Source organism: Camelina sativa, chromosome 17 (genome assembly GCF_030686135.1).
Source record: "Camelina sativa cultivar CO46 ecotype springtype chromosome 17, ASM3068613v1".
NCBI lineage: Eukaryota > Viridiplantae > Streptophyta > Magnoliopsida > Brassicales > Brassicaceae > Camelina > Camelina sativa.
The window spans coordinates 8333258-8351628 of record NC_141896.1 but is presented as its reverse complement, the minus strand read 5'-3'; the positions used below and the strand labels follow the sequence as shown (position 1 = coordinate 8351628).

Below are 18371 nucleotides of genomic sequence, written 5' to 3'. Positions count from 1 at the left end.
TCGAGATCGTCGCCGACGGAGAACCCGTTAACGCCGTCAACAGAATGGAACAAACGGTTAACATAGAATCAAATGCCAAGAGTAGAACTGCGGCAAGAACCCAAAGCACGTTTGCGATCACGGCTGAGAGTGAGACAACCTCCTCCATTAACAGGTTTTCTAAACGGGTAAGAGTGTTTGCGGTTCTTCAAACACTCTTATATTTTCCTCAGCTGATCTCCGAAATGAAAAACTCTGTTTATGGGACCCTTGAATTGATGATAAAAAGGAACACAACAATAGTACAAGACCAAGAGGTTCTTCACAGCTCAGGAGAGATCAGAAGAAGTTACTTATGTCAGCACAGACAATATCAGTGTGAAGTTTGAGATTTTTTTGACAAAATTGAGCTAGTCTTGTCTGGAACTCTTGAGATGTCAGATAGTAATGGGTTTATTGGGGGAATCAAACAATCGATGGAAGATGAATTGCGAGGCTGAGATCACCACTGCAGGTCAAGACTTATCGTCTCCATTGCCAACAATTGAGGTCTATGTTACTGGTTGCTTCTCAGAACTTAACCAAGACTCTGCAACTTAGTTTGAGAAAGAAGCAGAGTAGAAGATTGTCGTTGGATTTAATTCCTGAGTATGAAACTGCGGAGTGCAGAGCCTCATTAAGACACCTCCTGTGCACTTGATCTTCAGGTAACTTTCAAGTTGTCATTTGCCATGATTAAAATTTGTTCTTATTGTTCTAAGATATAGCATATCCCTGATACAATGATCTTTCTTCTCAATGCCTTCCAGTTTTCTTGAACATTTTTTTTGTTTTTGTGTTCAACACATTAATTACCATCCCTAATGAAAAACGTATATTTCATAACATGTTGTTATGGTTTTTGGATCCTCTTCTTTCCCCCTTTGATTACATGTTTGTTGGTAGTTTTATGAAGATAGAACTCCTGTATAAATTTAAGGGCCAATCTTCTCCTCATGAATTTGGCATGTAGCCTAGACATAGTTTACGACTGAAGCGATATCTAGAAATCTCTCATTTGCTTCCTTTTGTTCTGCTACTTCTATGACCTACATCCACATATATTTGTCACTTACACAATATTTGCTTTGTTGTAATGTTGTGATTTAAAGTCTGTTGCATTCTTTGGAGATGGACCGTTTTAAAAATTATCACTCTTTGTATAGTAAGTATCATTCTTTTTTTTTTTTCTGTAGGCAACAGAGTATCCGAATTACAAGAGAGATACGAAGGAGACATGTATTGGAGAAGTGAGTGTAATGGTGAGTCAGTGAGATGTCATGGTTTAATATTAGCAGGTGTAAGGGTTGGTGTTGGTCTTGGGATTGGTGTGTGGTCTTCTAGTTCGTACTTATCAATCAACTACCAGAAACTTCAGTAGAAGGCTTCTCTAGCTAGTTTGGTAATGTATACATTAGCACATTTTTTTACCTCGAAATTTGAAAGAATCCTCTTTTTAAAAACCACTTCAAATTGGGTGTGATGTGAATCAAACACTTTGGGTGCGATGTGAATCAAACACTTTGGGTGTGGATATGTTGGTTTTTTTTGTTTGCTGTAAATAAAACGAGTGAGTTTTTTTTGTATATTGATTATTGAGTGACAGACTCATTCATCACCCACAAGAATACAAGATACAAAAAAGTTATATATCTCCCACTTTCACAAACTTTGCTGCTCTGCCCTTGGAACATAAAAGGACTGCTAACTAACTCTTGCCAAACACGTATCCTACTCTAGCAATCTTTCCCATCACACTTCTCCGTTTTTCAAGATGATCCTCGATATTGGGGTTTATGATCCTCTTTGTGGTATGCAAGATGCATATGAAACAGCAAGGATTAGAGAGTAACAAGACACACAGTCCGAAGGAAAGGAGAGTCGGGCCAGGAACAAAACTTATTGTATCTTTTTTTATGAAGGGTTTTTGACCTGCCAAGCAAGCGCACCTGTCATGGCAAAGGTCAGACATATCCCCTCCTTACTCTCTCTTTTACATCTATCTCTGGTCAGTTTGAAAGATAAAACAAAAACCTTTCAAACTGTTATGACTATTCCTTTCTCTGTCGACGAGGGTTGATTAGGATCAACGAGAGTTGATGATATGATTAGATCATCGTGAGATGATATGATCAGATCAACGATGGTTGATAGGAGGATCATCGAGAGATGATATATGAGATCAACGATGGTTGATAGGAACATTATCAAGAGATGATAACAAGATCAACAATGGTTGATAGGAGGATCATCGAGAGATGATATGATCAGATCAACTAGAGTTGATTGGAGGATCATTAGGAGCATTATCAAGAGATGATAACAAATCAACGATGGTTGATAGGAGCATTATCAAGAGATGATAATAAGATCAACGATGGTTGATAGTAGCATTATCAATAGTTGATAACAAGATCAACGATGGTTGATAGGAGCATTATCAATAGATGATAACAAGATCAACCAGAGTTGATTGGAGCATCATCGGGAGATGATATATGAGATCAACGAGGGTTGATTGGAGTATTATCAATAGATGATAACAAGACCAACAAGAGAGTTGATCATAAGACCAACGAGAGCTGATCATAAGACAATCAAGAGTTGATTGGAAGATCATCGAGAGATGATAAAAAGACCAAGGAGAGCTGATCTAAGTCCAACGAGAGTTGATCATAAGACCAACGAGAATTGATCTGATGTGTTTTTGTCTTTGCGCCTTGATATTAATACCTACAAGACAGAATACGAAACAGAATGAGTCAGAAGACTGTTATCCAAATTTTACATGATATCTAACCAGAAGATTGAGAAACACTAGGCATAGACAAGAATGTACCTCGATGGACAGGCCTGAAAACTCAACAATCCATCCCGAATAAGCGTTAAGGATCAGCGACACTCCCGGATAATCAGAACAAGATAAACCAAACCTTAAAAAAAAGATCATCGCTTAGATAAGGAGATATAAAAGGATAGTCATATAAAGAAAAGCAACAAAACTTATATGAAAAGAACACAGACATTTACAAGATCCTTCCTTCTCTCATTAGAAGATATACACAACACAGACTTCTTCTTGTTGATCAACGAGGGTTGATGATTAGATATGTCAACAAGGGATGATGATATGTATCGACGAGGCTCGATGAATGGATCGATGAGAATTGATGAGAACATGTTTATTCCCGTCCGCTTATGTAAAATCTATACAAGAATATAAAAAAACCGAATACATATAGTCAGAAGAAGACTTCATACGGACGAAACACAAACCGGTAATCGAATTCTACGAGACATGTAAGCAAAAAACCAGAAAGATTCATACACAGTAATAACAAGATATATATGCGTAGATAACAACAACGTACCTCGATGAATCGATCAATCGAAAAATCGATGCAAAAAGATCAACAACAAGGGCTAATCATATTAGAGTCATTAACGAGGATTGATCAGATGTTAAAAAATCGATGAATTTTGAACCATCATCGACCACTAAAGAGATTAGAAACATAATTAAAGGAAGCAATAAGAATCATCGGCATGCAAAACAAAGCTAAAAGGATACAGAAGCGATGAATGATGAACCATCATCGACCACTTTTTTCATATATATACAGAGAGGGGAGCAAAACCCAAAACCGAATCGGTTTAGGATTTCAGCTAGATCCTACGGTTGGTAATTGTTTAGGTGACACAATCGACGGTGCAGATGAATCACAAATAAGAAAAGACGGTTTCTAAATATTATGAAGTCGGTTAATATGTTCGCGCGTGATCTTCTTCTATCCAAAATTCACCAATTTCTTATAAATGATCTAGATGATTCTAGATGTTTAACCATCTTGGCCTAGTTTTTGTTTAGATATTTTTATTTCAACAATTTCTTTTAAATAATCTAGATGATTCTCGATATATATCTAGATTTAACCATTTTAACCTATTTTCATTTATTTTAAGTAAAATAAAATCGATAATAATCCAAAATTAAATAGACCAATCTTTATTTTTGGCTGCTATATTTTCTAAATAATGTCGAGTGAAAACGCTATTTATGCATTTTTCATTTAAATTTTTTTATACAATTAAATGATTTAACCATCGGTTATTAAGGTTACAATTTTCCGTATGTAATATAGATCCCTATATACACAAAATTATTTTTTGGGCTTTTTTCGGAAAAACGTCTTTTTCATACCTGGACAATTACACTATGTTGAATTCATACATCGGACTATCGACTGTGCTAAAACATACATGTAGTTTTAAAATATTTGAATTTCATACCTAAACTTTAAATTTCATATCTAAACTTTCGATTTTGTGCCTAAATATACAAAAATGTGTTTAATGTATAACTCTGTTAAATTTTCCGTTACATCCATCTGACGTGGAATCCAACGTGTACAGATACATTTAGTTGAGAAATTAAAATTGAACCAAAACAACTTACCCTAGCCTCGAACCCGTAACCTTTACCATACAAACCAGCGGTTTAATACCATTTGAGCTACTGAAGATTTTGTTCTGTGAACAAACAAATATATATATGATAACATAATAACTCCGAACAACCTGAGAAATCTCAAAAAAATCTTGGGTCCGAGAGTGTAAGGTTTGGTCGGATCGGGTTTCTCTTCCACACATTCGTCAAACGACTCGTAGTTATTACTCCTGCCGGAATTGCCACCAAAGCTCCGCCGTAACAGGTCACCGGCTTCTGATCAGTTTATGGGATTAGGGTTTGGTCTGTTAGGGATTGGAGGAGAAGAGGAGGAATTTTTGTTGGTAAGAGAAGCCATGACTGATACAAACTGCTAAAAATTCTTAATTTGTTAACAATCTGAGATCTTTGGGTTGTTAAAGGAAACAGTAAACCAAGGAATTGAAATAGAGGGAGAGAGAAGAAATTGAAATTTGTTAACAATCTGATTTTGTTTACGGTGAAGCTTTGGTGGCAACCCTTTTCCGGCGACTGTTTTTTCTTCACCAAATATTTTTTTTTGGAGATTTCTTTGTTTGTTTGGAACTGTCATTTATTATATATATATATAATACGTTAGTAAACTTAAGAAAAGGTTCAGTAGCTCAGTTGGTCTTAAACTTGTTGGTTTGAATGCTAAAGGTCTAGAGTTCAAGTCTAGACTTAGACATTTTGGTTTAATTTTAATTTCTCAACTAAATGTAAAACGACGTCGTTTTACTATCTTTACACGTGGATTCTACGTCAGACTTACTTAACAGAAAAATTAACAGAGTTACATATTAAACAGGTTTTTGTATATTTATGCACAAAATCGAAAATTTATGTATGAATTTCATATATTTTAAAACTACATGTATCTTTTAGCATAGTCGATAATCCGATGTATGAATTCAACATAGTGTAATTGTCCAGGTATGAAAAAGACGTTTTTCCAGCTTTTTTCATTCATCTTCAACTCTTCACAACTCAACGATTTTTGGGCTGGACAGGAGTAGACTCTGACTTAACAAAGCGAACAAGAGACAACTTGGCGATATCAGAAAAGACACCGTTTCGAACAGCGGCGGAATCACTGATCAGAAACTCATAGGCCGCCTCAAAAGCTTCTCGCCAGAACCGAGGCACCCTAACACCACCGGAGCGACCGTACACATCCCACATCTGCCTCACCACTTTCTCTCTCTCCTCAATTTCCTGTCAAAATTTCATAATTTTCCCAAAATTTCAAAAAACCAAATTCAAATGAACAAATGCAATAAAAATTCATGATTGGTTCGTAACGTACCAGGACGTCGAGATCATCGCCGGTGGAGAAGCCGTTAACGCCGTCGACAGAATGGAACAAACCTATTCCTTTAAGAGAGACGGAACCGGTTAACATAGAACCAAATGCTAAGAGTAGAACTGCGGCTAGAACCCAAAGCTTGTAACCAGCACGTTTGCGATCACGGCTGAGAGTGATACAACCTCCTCCATTAACAGGTTTTCTAACGGGTAAGAGCGTTTGTGATTCTTCAAACTTCATATTTTCCTTTTTTTCTCCGAATGAAAAGACTCTGTTTATGGTTATGGCACACTTGACTTGATGGTTATAAGGAGGAACACAACAACAAGATCAATGTGTGAAAGAGAAGACTGTTTTTGGGGAGTAGATAAATTGTCACAAACAAGTTTGGTACTTCGATTTTGTTTACTTGATAAAAACCAAGTGGGATGGGCTAAAAGCCACCATGGAGTTGACTTCTTGTTGACTTTTACTAACGCGTTGTCTTGGTTATGTCTACGATCTTTTTATTCAACTGTTTTAAGTGTGTGGGTTATCCAGCCGGTGGATATACAAGTCTTCGTGTCCAAACAGTCCTTACAAGTACCAAATAAGCCTTAATCATGTTTTAAAGGCTTTTGACCAAGCTTGTTATTGATGTCCAATGATATAAGTACTTATTAGATTAGCTCACAAGATTTGAGAATTTGAGAACCTATTTATGTAATTTGATTGCAAGATTATTTAAGAACCAATGTCAGAATTATTTTTGATTTTGTTTTGGTTTGCCTCTTTTCTCGTACTATGTTCCATAAGTACAACCAGTTCATTGCAGCTTTTCAACGTATGATTCTAGATGTAGATGTCAACATTAGAGTTCTGAAACTGGTCAGAGAACCAAAGCTTATTACCACTTAAAATTCAATTGTAGTTGATTTTATAATCTCAAACAGTCCAAAACCAAAATATGTGAAGAGAATGAATCAGAAACTCAGAGATTTGCTTATATAAAGCTTAAAGTCAGACAATCAACACGACATCAATTTCAGACCGCCCGTCTGCTATTATCTCATCACTGTTATCTTCTTCTTTACTTTTTTTTATCTCACGTTCAATCAGAAAAAAAATAAATAAAAAAACTTTTAAAGCGACCATGGATTCAATTTCTGCAATCTTGATTTATAAAAAGATGGAAACGACATTGAAAACCAACTATAAAAAGCTTCAAAAAAAACAAGGTTATATAGATTATTAAGGCATCAGATAATAAGCAGAGATTGGTAGTCATCACTGATACATCTGTGTGTAGGATAAGATTCTACTCATCATTTGCCATTCTATATAAACCCTAATTTCTTTTAAAAAATCCATCAAGTTTTAAAACAAAAAAAAACACATGAACACAACCACTTTCGAGAAATATTGAAGAAAAACAAACTATGAGCGATCGATGAGGTTTCTGTTGATGGTTTGTTAAAAGAGTTTATATAGAGATTAGCTAAGAGGTGTCGGCTAGGGTTTATTGACCTAACGGGCTTGCTTTCTATTATAATGACCTTAACGGGCTCTTAACTCACAATATGTTCAGCCCATCTAAGTGGACCTCATTAACTCGTTTGATGTTTTTATTTTTGTGAAAAACTGAAAATGCCAATAACTTTGATACATAAAAGAGGTATGACATCAAAACACAAACCGTTTCTCTCTGAGGTGATTATTTGTGCGATCAAACAAAACCGTTTCTTCTGTGTCTTCTCCGATCGACCGGCGTCGGCTCCGACGTCGGTTGTACTCTTCTACTTACTAATATCTAAATAGTTATTCAGTTACTCTTTTACTCACAATCTGTGTCGTTTATGTTTCAAAAGAAGCGACGAGTGAAGACGACGGAGACAATTTGGTTTACGTCATGATGTTTCCCAAGCCACCATCTCTGTCATTGCTTTTCCTCACTGCTTCTCTGTCACTGCAACGACCCGACCACTTTCCATGCGGTAATGTTGTGCCGCTGGCTTCACTGTTGTCAACCACCACTCTCCTTTTATGTTGGTTCCTGTTATTGTTGGAATGCAAATCTGGTTATCGGCGGTTTCATATCAACCGCTATTTCTCCATGTCCGGCGATTTCTCTATGGCCGTGAGTTTGTTCAAACTAACATTTGAAGTTAGTTATGTGATTGTTCCCGGGCGTCAGTATGATTTACCATTGGCGTACCGAAGATTAACTAATCGTCGACCAACGGAGAAACCACCATGGAAGCAATATGTTAAGGAGGATTTGGAGGCCACAACTAGGAAAATCATAAGATGGTTTATACCACATCAACGAAAATGGGTTTTAAGTACAACAAAGATCAATGATATCTCTTTGTACAAGAGAGTTTCGATCAATCTGAAGGTTATGCGATGTAACGGATGGATCGCAGACTTTGCCTTTCAAAAGCGTAAAAGATGGTACATCGACAAAAAACAGATGTTTCCCAAGCTAGAAAGTCATAAAAGATTGACGGATAAAACGAGAGCAACTAAGCATATTTTTCGGATTGTGGCGCCTAAACTTCTTTGCTTTTTCGTTACAGAAATATTTGTTTGTATCTATATCCTTATGTTTAACATTACAATCTTTGGTTCATATTAATAAAGTTATGATTTGGAGTTAAAAAAAAAAAAAAAAGAGGTATGACATCATGATGAGAAAGAGATGTATCTGAATAGCCAAGGAAACTGCCTAACGTTATGCAAACGCAATGTTAAATCAAACTCGGTTCGTGGAGAGACGATTGATATACATTGCGTATGAAGATGCAGGCAAGTCATCCTTGGCTACCGAATAAATCTGTAATCTTCATGTCTATCCTTCTTTTCTCTCCCCTTTAATTTTCTTTAGATTATGGCTGCTTTGGATATATATTGTTCGCCTCTCAAAAATGGGTGGCCGTGTGGGTAGATGTAGGACTCTGAAGAGCCCAACATGTATGACCGAACATGGCCTAAATGTGCGAATATTGTTATTTTTTTTTTTAATATGCATGTGGGTGGAAACCAACAAAATCCATAAAGAATCGTCCATATGTGAAAAAAGTTTAGGTCTGGAGAGAGCATGCACGAATATTTGACTAATATAAACTATCAAGTGTATATCATCGACCTTTTGGGTTTTGTTTAATACTTTTTAGACTATCAATCTTTGGTGATTGGATTTCATGGGACAAATATAGACTTAATTGTCACCCATTAAACGTTTACTTGCGTCTCTAATGATTGGCGTATGTGTTTAAAACTAACCGATCGATAATCTCAATCAAAGTGCGGTAAAATTAACAACTAGACAACTGCAACATTCATAGTGACTATACCTATAAAGTCTCTACTCCACATATACACCATTCTTTTACCGGTGCAAAATAGTGTAGTACTAGCTAAATTGATCGATTGTGTTGTTAACTTGCTATTCTCGTATTATTCAGATAAGCCCTATCTGCAAAAGTCGGCAGGGAAAAAAAAAAAAGCATTATCCTATATATATGGGCGACAGCTTTCGCTCCCAACATCTCTCGTGGACGTGAGGGTACATTCTTTCTAGCTATATCTCTGAATAGTTATAAGAATATTTCCAGCAAGTTTATCTTTTCATATAAAATTTCACAAAAAGTTCCATATATTCCCTGTTTACTACACAAAGTCATATGGCATATATCCTGACTTTTACAAATGTTCTTTCCTCTATGGTCCCAACACTAGCTAGTAGTAGTCAACTAAAGGAAGAAAGGGGTGTTGACCCGATTATTAGGTTTCAAAGCATATTGATTGGCATGCTTGTCATTTGAGTAATCAGAAAACTTGTGGAAGAATAGTATAGAAAACACTGTACATTGAGACTGATGGTATATTAACAAAGAAAACCGAAAACTCCTGTTGTATTACAAGAATAGCGACAACTATATGAGTTTTTAATTTAATTGCATGCGTTCTACCAAAATTAAGAGAAACTTAATATTCATGTGTTTTAGTTAAACACACATTTGACCCCGAAAAAGAAGAAGTTAAAACACACAAATTTATATAGTTTCTCAGATATAAGTTGAATCTTACATAGTGATTAGTCTAACAAAATAAAATAAAACAACATTCTTCTAACTAATAAAAGTTACATACTGTACAAGATTAACTAAACGAATATTAATATGGTTCACCAATTGTTTGATACTAAGACCATCCCATTCCCAAATCTTTAAGAACATATTCCAAGGCCATGCACACATGTTGAGTCAAACATATTGTGTCCACTCCAATCTTTATACGGGATCATGCCTATATATACACTTATTATTTTTAAGATTGTCATCAACAACCTCCTCATTTATAGAGAAAATGGTGATATGAAGAATGAGAACTTGTGTGGTAGCCAAGGATGACTTGCCTGCGTTTAAAACCATTACATATCAAAGACTCGACCGATTGTCTTAGAGTTGGTTAGTCGTCAGGCAGTCTCCTCGGCTATTCAGACAATTCTCGTTCTCATCATTTCACATTTCTCTCTTCTTCTTTTTTGGGAACTTAACACAACAGACATTTTAATTGACTTTGTTTGGCCTAGACAGAATTTTTTTGGGGGGCAGTTGGCTTCTACATATATATGTTATAGTAAGAAAAGAAAAATACGAAGATTTGAGGATCTCGTGGTGGACTTTGTCAATATATAAGCATCGGGACAATGCGTTTGGAATAATCAAGAGCTTTGCTTCACTCCGATCAAGAAACTTCACGTGGAGGGAGGATCTATGGATCCTGTCTATGATCAGCATGTGTATTTTTCTATGTTTTTTGGCCATCTTAAGTAGTCGGCGGAAAAGAAAAAAAGAAAAAAACTTTTAACCGTGATATTGTCTTCGTAAAGAAAAGGTATTTCATCAACTGATCCATCTGATTTATGAAGAAAAGGGATATCATATCTTTATTAAATTCGAACGTCTTATTTCAATTTTATGTTCTCATATTAAAATGCTATGTTGCAAAAGTTAACTTGAGGTTCGTTTTCCATTTCCGAAATGTTTTGGAAACAGAAATTAGTAAAAACACGGAAACAAAACAGGAAAATATGATTCTTAAAATTTTTGTTCGGAAATATAATGAAAACTCTGTTTCTGTTTTGAAAATATGACGAATACTTTTTTAGTTTGGAAACTTAATAAATAAGTAATTTAAAAATATAAAAATTTATTATATGTAAAAATATATAATATTTAAATTGTTTTCAACTGTTTAATATTTATGTTTTGTATATTTGTTGTTTCAAATATTTTTTTTGATATTGTTTTTATGTATAGTGTTTTATTACTGTATATATATATATATACACGTTTTGAAAACATTTCCATTTCTTAATTTTTTAAAAAAAATCATTTTCTTGTTTTCCGAAACGGTTCGCTTCCGCATATCCATTTCCATTTTCATGCAACGTAATTAAAATATAATTTTTATAGTATATGTTACTACTTAGATAGATATGTTATCATGTTATCAAATCTATATGTCTATATGTAAACACTCTGTAAAACTAGATTTATCTTCTCATACCCGTCGAAAGCTAAAAATAATTTTTAAGTTTTCTATCATTATCTACCAAAATATAAACTACAACTGCTGACATTATCAATTTCTTAATGGAAAAAAATACTAGTAGTAATTAAAAAACCTTAAAAAACAATATCAAATTATTAAAGTTTAAAAAAAATAACATGAGAAATATTGAAATAATAGTCCTAAAAATATCTTAAAACATATCTGATCTCTTCTTACTTATTTGCACTAAGCGTCACCGTGACTGAAGACGACCGGAGCCAATTCCGGGACACAAAGATCTCAAATTTTGACACTTTATTTAATTTTCTTACATCACACAAACAAAATCTCAGTTTTAGACTCCAACCGGACATATCTTTTTTCTTTCTTTCGAGATCCAAAATCTTCATCTCCTACAGATCTGCATAAATGGCGGTTACTTATTACTGATTCATACAGAAAAGAAAAAAAAGTAGAAGAAAGCTTTCTGCTTTAAACCCTTTACAATTACTTCAATGGCGGATCCCCGAAACGGCAAGTCTTTCTTTTTACACTTCTCTCTTTTAATCTCCTTCACTTTGTTTTCCATATCACCGTCGTATGCCACAGAGTCTCCGGTTATCGAAGATGTTTCCAGCGATGTAGCTGTGTCTGTTAGCGAATCCAATAGAGAAGCTGTGCTATTGCATAACTTAGAGGAACTCGTTAAGAATCTGACGGAACTAGTCGCTAATCTAGATGCTAAGTTATCTGAGACTCCATTAAAGGAGAAGAACGAGATCACTAGATCACTTGATGATGAGATCGGAGAAGAGAAGGAGAGAGGAGGAGGAGGAAGAGCTAAGGCGTTTTCAGTTACTAAGTATAGTCCGTTTTGGTCTGAGAGGTTTCAGTTTACATCAGCTGTGAAACTCAATTCCGATGCGACTTGTATCAATGTGTTACCTTTTAGAGATTTCGAAGGTTCGAGCAAGTACTTTGCTATTGGTGACTCTAGAGGAAGGGTTTATGTGTTCTTGAGAAACGGTGATGTTTTGATTGAGTTTTTCACCACGGTTGATTCTCCCGTTACAGCTATGGTTTCGTATCTATCTGTGTTTAGGAACTCGAGTTTCGTGGTTACTGGTCATCAGAACGGTGCGGTTTTGTTGCATAGGATTCACGAGGGATCCAATGGGGAAGACTGGAACTCGAATTCTGTTTCCATGGAAAATGTTGGGAAGTTTGATGTGGATGATTCGGCTGATCCTGTGACTCTATTGGAAGTGCATCATGTTGGTCGTGTTAGGTATATATTGGCGACGGATTTAAGCGGGAAGCTCACGGTTTTGACTGAGAACAGAACGGTTTATGGCTCGGTTATGCCTTCGAGCAGACCGCTTGTGTTTTTGAAACAGAGATTGTTGTTTCTCACTGAGTCTGGTGCTGGTTCGTTGGACTTGAGGACTATGAAGATAAGAGAAACCGAGTGCGAAGGACTGAACCATTCGCTTGCGAGAACTTATGTCTTTGACGCCACGGAACGGTCTAAAGCTTACGGGTTCACATCTGAGGGTGAGATCATTCATGTATTGCTTCATGGAGATATAATGAACTTCAAATGTAGGGTTAGATCCAAGAAGAAGTTTCAAATGGAGGAGCCAGTAGCTTTACAATCAATCAAAGGCTATCTTTTAGTTATCAACGAAGAAAAGGTTTTCGCTTTCAATGTATCGACTCAGCATTACGTTCGTACTGCTGGCCCTCGGCTTTTGTTCTCCGCGGGTTTGGAAGAGATCAGATCCGCGTTCTTGAGCCATCGTGAATCATCTTCAAGAACCGCAGTAGTTAAGACGAGGCCTTTGATAGCTAGCGACAGAGAGAACCTTCTTGTGATCGGTTTAGAAAACGGTTATTTCGCGGTTTATAAGTCAAAGCTTCCGACTCTCAAAGGAGACTTTAATACAATGCTTTGGAGTAGTCCGGTGTTCTTCTTCTTACTGTTTCTATTCGGAGCTTGGCATTTCTTTGCCAAGAAGAAAGAATCACTCACCGCATGGGGACCAGATGATCCTTTTACTCCAACCGGGGGACAAAACAGCTCAACGAAAGAGCCGACTTTCACTGAACCTTCAAGAAGAAACGATGACCTCATGGATCTACGGAGAAGGTACGCTGGTGGTTCATACCGGTCAGTTGGAGATAACGACCAGAGTTCAAGAGCTCCGGTGGATGGAAACTATAGAACAACTGCACAGGATCATAACAATTATCGTGGCGGCTCGGGTCTTGATTCAAACGGGTTTGGTAATAGAAGAGACCATTTGTTTGGTAACAACAAAGTTTTGGACAACGATAGTTAAACAATCTTTGGATTACTTGCAAATTCTGGCATGTAATCACCAATTACTTCAAAGCAATGTAATCTTTGTAAGTTTATAAACTCTATAAGGTTTTTGTTTTTTTACCTTATAATTATATTTCGCGGCAAGTCTCCTGAACATTGTAAAACTCTGGTCAAACAATAATTATATTTTGGGAAACTTCTTTATTCAAAGTTTGACAGCTTAACAACTTATAATCTCAATCATATTAGTCAAGATGTGTTTTTGGTCTACCATGTCTCATGTGTGATCGTGCTACCAAGTGGATAAATAATAGATGTGAGCCTTCTTATTTTTAATTTTTTCCCTTAAACTCGATTTATAATCTGTTATGTTGACCGTCAGATGAGTCAGCAAAATAGTCATCTCATCGAACGGTTAAAACTTCATCTTCACGAATCTACATCGTGTGAAGTAGAGGAACATAACTAACAAAGCTTTGATTCATCGTCGTCGTCTTCGCAGACAATGCCAAACCCAAGCTCTCTATTTCTCAACAACTTCAAAAGCCGGCAGGTCTGACCCTGAGACCACCGTAGGAAACAGAACATTCCTAGGTTTTTACTCTGATCCACCACATTGTACAATTTTTTTTTTTTAATTTCGTTTTAAGTGATCAAAGGAGGAGTCTTTATCCCGTTTTGAGCTATTGGGTCTTCTCTTTTGATTTTCGTTTTGAGAAAAGTCAACGACCATGGCGGGTCGTAGAGATAGAAGCCAACAGCTCCGTGGATCTCGAATTGCGATCGCCATCCTTATCGGTATCTTTATCGGTTGCATATGCGCCGTTCTCTTCCCTAATGGGTTCTTCAACTCCAAGTCTTCGTTATCAGCTACCGAACGCCTCTCGAAATCAAGCAACAAGGTACTCCATCTTACACCCTAAATGTGTAAAGTTCTAATTTTTAGGTTCCGTGATCGAGTTACCTAGATTGGATTTGACTCAGCCATTATAGGTATTAAGTCGTTTAGTATCTTAAACATTGTAATTCTTGTTGGTGATATGTTAGTTGGAGATTAGTTGAAGATAATTTTGAAACTGGTTTGGTTGATTAAGTTGAGATTTCATTACTTCTTTGGTTCAGGTTGGATCGTCAGCTTGTGAATCGCCGGAAAGAGTGAAAATGCTAAAATCAGACTTTGTATCTCTCTCAGAGAAGAATGCAGAGTTAAAGAAGCAAATCAGAGAGTTAACACAAAAGCTACAGTTAGCTGAGCAAGGATCAGACAGTGCACGAAAACAGGTTCTAGCTTTGGGAACTCAGATCAAGGCAGGTCCTTTTGGAACTGTCAAGAGTCTTAGAACTAATCCAACTATCCTTCCAGATGAATCCGTAAACCCAAGATTGGCGAAGATTCTAGAGGAGATTGCTGTCGATAAAGAGGTGATCGTGGCTCTTGCAAACGCAAATGTGAAGGCAATGTTGGAGGTTCAGATTGCTAGTATTAAGAGAGTGGGTATAAAAAACTACCTGGTTGTTGCATTGGACGATTACATTGAGAATTTCTGTAAAGAAAACGATGTTGCTTATTACAAGAGAGATCCAGACAAGGATGTGGACACTGTTGGGAAAACCGGTGGTAACCATGCCGTCTCTGGGTTGAAGTTTCGTGTGTTGAGAGAGTTCTTGCAACTCGGTTATGGTGTTCTTCTCTCGGATGTGGACATTGTCTTCTTGCAGAATCCATTTAGTCATCTGTACAGAGACTCTGATGTGGAGTCAATGAGCGATGGCCATGACAATCACACTGCTTATGGATTCAACGATGTTTTTGATGAACCATCCATGGGATGGGCTCGGTATGCTCACACCATGAGGATATGGGTTTTCAATTCCGGGTTTTTCTATCTAAGGCCTACGATTCCAGCAATCGAGTTGCTTGATCGTGTGGCAGATAGACTCTCTAAGGCAAAAGTATGGGACCAAGCGGTTTTCAACGAGGAACTGTTTTATCCTTCGCATCCTGAGTACATTGCTCTACACGCATCCAAGAGAGTCATGGATATGTATGAGTTTATGAACAGTAAGGTCCTTTTCAAGACTGTAAGAAAGAATCATGAGCTGAAGAAGAAGGTGAAACCGGTGATAGTTCATGTGAATTACCATCCAGATAAGCTCTATAGAATGCAAGCCGTGGTTGAGTTCTATGTAAACGGTAAGCAAGACGCGCTTGATAGCTTCCCAGATGGTTCTGAATGATTAACCTGAAAAAGCAGCTAGGCTATAAGCTTTCTCAGTTTCTAGACACTTGTGATTCTAATCTATTTTACCTTAATTGTTCCCATGTTTACTACTACATGCCTTTTGCTTTCTTTCTTTTTTGTATTATGAATTTTTGTGTATCTTATGGCTAAAACCGCAAGTCTCTTTTTTCACCTCTCTGATCTTATTACTTTGCAAAGTCTTTGTTATAGTCTTTCTTATTGTCTCTGTTTCATCTTCTTGGGCTCTGAATGATATATATATGTAACATCTCAAGCCACTTAATAATATGTAATATTTATAAAGTTTTCAAAGGCCTAAAAGGTATGATAAATAGAAACATACATCTTAAACATTCTATCTACAAATAATGCGTTGTGAAACAAACTCACTGGTACTATGAATACTGATTCTAGTACAAGAACCAAAACCATGAACTGAATGAACAGCACACTAAAGACTCCAATCCTTCCTTCCAACATGCAATAACGGGATCCTCTGTTCTTCATCTCAACTACGAGCTTTTACCATTACCAAGAGTGAGCTCTAGATCCTCCATAGCGACATCGTGGATCCTCTCCCCTTCCCATGGCTTAACTTGGCTGTTCTCAAATTTGAAATCCGAGCTTTGACCAATCTCTTGTGTTGCTGCAGTGTTTGGAGATAACTGCTGAGGTGCAGGTTTCACTAGGTTGAAAGTAGGAGAGGCTGGCACAGCAGAGGCGCCATGGAACGGCTGTTGTGAGAACTTCTGAAAACTTATCCAATGACCCGAGTCAACAGTGGAAGAGTCAGATTCATCGCATTCAGGTATAGTAGCTGGTGCATGGAACTGGCGATGATGAGTGGGACTAGCAGGTGCAGATACCGCGTAAAACGGGTAGTTCAAAGACGTCATTGACTGTTTAGCAGCCATGGACATGGACTGTTTGGTAAAAGATTCCCAAGTTGGCAATGGTTTGGGGTTTCTCGAAGTAGGGGATGAGACTGGTGGAGTGACAGGAGCACTGTTTGAGATTCTAAGCGGAGGAAGCGATGAAGGAATCCCACCGTTCCTGAGGAAAGGGAAGATCGTGGAGATGTTGTGCGGGTCACCAACACGAGAAGGACTCGGGAATGAAGAAGACGATGGACTGACTTGGTAAGAGAGGATGGGGCTATCGAAAGTGGAAGAGAGAGGGCTTTGGTTATGAGAAGAGTAAGGAGTAGCTCTAGAGGATGATCCAGCCATGTCACCATGAAGAGGCTTGTGTCCCTGGTTTGCTCAAAGAACAAAAAGCAAAAACACAATGTCACAATCATTGACACAAACTTGAAACAAAAGTAATGGCTTAGATGTTTCAAATACAAAACCTAAAAGAGGAGATCTAAATATAGTAACACAGAGAAAGCAAATGTTAAAAGAAAGTTCTAAAATAAGATTAAAATCACAAAAGGAATCTTAGATCCAATTATAGAATCAAAAGCTAAAAGACGAGAAACATACAGAGATAACATCAGATCTAAAACCAAAATAATAATATGTTACCTTGCGATAAGTAGTGCCGTCTTCTTCAACAACCCAACCAGCTTCAGAACAGAGAGCCTTGAGAACCTCATTGTTGTCACAATGTTTAGGGAGATTGTAGTTACCTTGAGCTCTAAGACCGGTATAAATCTTAGCAGCAACAGCTCTTCTCCGCCGCTCTCTTCTCCGATTGTTCTCCCTCTCTCTCCAAGAAGGTTTCCTCCTAGTCGCCATCGCCGCTGCTGCTGCTGCTGCTGCTGCTGACGTCGACGTCGCTCCGTCAGACGTCATCTTCTTCCCTTCAATCCTCAAAACACCCCCACAAAAGAAAAATGGGATGTTGAATCAGCTGAAGAAGAAGAAGAGTGAGAAGTTAGTGCTCACGAGTAATACGCTTTTTTTTTCTTCGTTCTTCGCTGGAATTATAGAAGAATCTTTTTTCTTCTTTTTATTAAATTAAAAAATATAAAAAAAAAAGAGGATGATAGGGTGTGAATGTTCGAGTACGCGCAGGTTCATATTAAAGAAATCACCGTTGATATAAGCCACGTGTCTATAAAGGTGAATAATAGGAGTAATAAAAGATGTGGGTGTACGTAACTTACAGTGTGGATTTGCGTAACGAATCAGTTGGGAAGGAGAGGAGGAGGAGCTTAGTACGTTATGTCATGTAATGTTTTTTTCTTCTTCTCTCATCAGACTCAGTCAGTCTTTATAAAAAGAGATGAGAGTATGAGACGACATGTGGGGATCTGTGTAATAGAGGAAGTGGGGTCTTCTTTTAATTTTTTTTGACGAGTATGACCGGAGAAGAACACACCATCTGATTGGGTTTTTCTTTTATTTGAGAGGGGTTTCGCCATGTTAAATTAGAATACAAATTGTTTTCAGCCTCATAACAATTTAATTTTGATAGGTATTATTTAAATTGTCACCATAGTTTCACTATAGTATGAATAGAAGA

At 37.0% G+C, this 18371-nt stretch overlaps 3 protein-coding genes, 1 long non-coding RNA gene, 2 other non-coding genes and 1 pseudogene across 9 annotated transcripts; 3 read left to right on the top strand and 4 right to left on the bottom strand.

Moving 5' to 3' along the window:
• Positions 1-224: 224 nt before the first annotated feature.
• LOC104756283 (uncharacterized protein At1g01500-like) lies at positions 225-1636 on the top strand (annotated as a pseudogene). The gene is made up of 3 exons (XR_015587454.1): positions 225-236; positions 283-686; positions 1215-1636. The product of XR_015587454.1 is annotated as an uncharacterized protein At1g01500-like (transcript).
• A 58-nt stretch (positions 1637-1694) lies between these two features.
• On the bottom strand, positions 1695-3605 carry LOC104756284 (uncharacterized). Its single transcript, XR_015587043.1, has 4 exons — positions 3390-3605; positions 3043-3225; positions 2858-2951; positions 1695-2751 (listed from the first exon to the last, which is right to left on the bottom strand). It is a non-coding gene; the product is annotated as an uncharacterized LOC104756284 (long non-coding RNA).
• A 1720-nt stretch (positions 3606-5325) lies between these two features.
• Positions 5326-6285, bottom strand: LOC104756282 (uncharacterized). Its single transcript, XM_010478850.3, has 2 exons — positions 5793-6285; positions 5326-5701 (listed from the first exon to the last, which is right to left on the bottom strand). Exons 1-2 carry the CDS (start codon positions 6030-6032, stop codon positions 5474-5476), a joined length of 468 nt encoding a protein of 155 aa, XP_010477152.1. The 5' UTR covers positions 6033-6285; the 3' UTR covers positions 5326-5473.
• A 738-nt stretch (positions 6286-7023) lies between these two features.
• On the bottom strand, positions 7024-7108 carry LOC147923414 (small nucleolar RNA R16). The gene has a single exon (XR_015587960.1). It is a non-coding gene; the product is annotated as a small nucleolar RNA R16 (small nucleolar RNA).
• A 4419-nt stretch (positions 7109-11527) lies between these two features.
• LOC104756281 (putative membrane protein At1g75140) lies at positions 11528-13869 on the top strand. Its single transcript, XR_015587041.1, has one exon. It is a non-coding gene; the product is annotated as a putative membrane protein At1g75140 (transcript).
• A 69-nt stretch (positions 13870-13938) lies between these two features.
• On the top strand, positions 13939-16073 carry LOC104756280 (arabinosyltransferase RRA3). 2 transcript variants are annotated; one of them, XM_010478846.3, is made up of 3 exons: positions 13939-14253; positions 14382-14561; positions 14782-16073. In XM_010478846.3, exons 2-3 carry the CDS (start codon positions 14391-14393, stop codon positions 15895-15897), a joined length of 1287 nt encoding a protein of 428 aa, XP_010477148.1. In that variant the 5' UTR covers positions 13939-14253; positions 14382-14390; the 3' UTR covers positions 15898-16073. The 2 variants fall into 2 exon arrangements, with proteins under 2 accessions (XP_010477148.1, XP_087351903.1); XM_087495777.1 differs by having other exon boundaries at positions 14037-14561.
• Positions 16074-16181: 108 nt separating this feature from the next.
• On the bottom strand, positions 16182-18209 carry LOC104756278 (protein BRASSINAZOLE-RESISTANT 2). Of its 2 annotated transcripts, XM_010478844.3 has the most exons (3): positions 18013-18209; positions 17429-17756; positions 16182-17155 (listed from the first exon to the last, which is right to left on the bottom strand). In XM_010478844.3, exons 2-3 carry the CDS (start codon positions 17696-17698, stop codon positions 16415-16417), a joined length of 1011 nt encoding a protein of 336 aa, XP_010477146.1. In that variant the 5' UTR covers positions 17699-17756; positions 18013-18209; the 3' UTR covers positions 16182-16414. The 2 variants fall into 2 exon arrangements, with proteins under 2 accessions (XP_010477146.1, XP_010477145.1); XM_010478843.3 differs by lacking the exon at positions 18013-18209 and having other exon boundaries at positions 17429-17832.
• Positions 18210-18371: the final 162 nt, after the last annotated feature.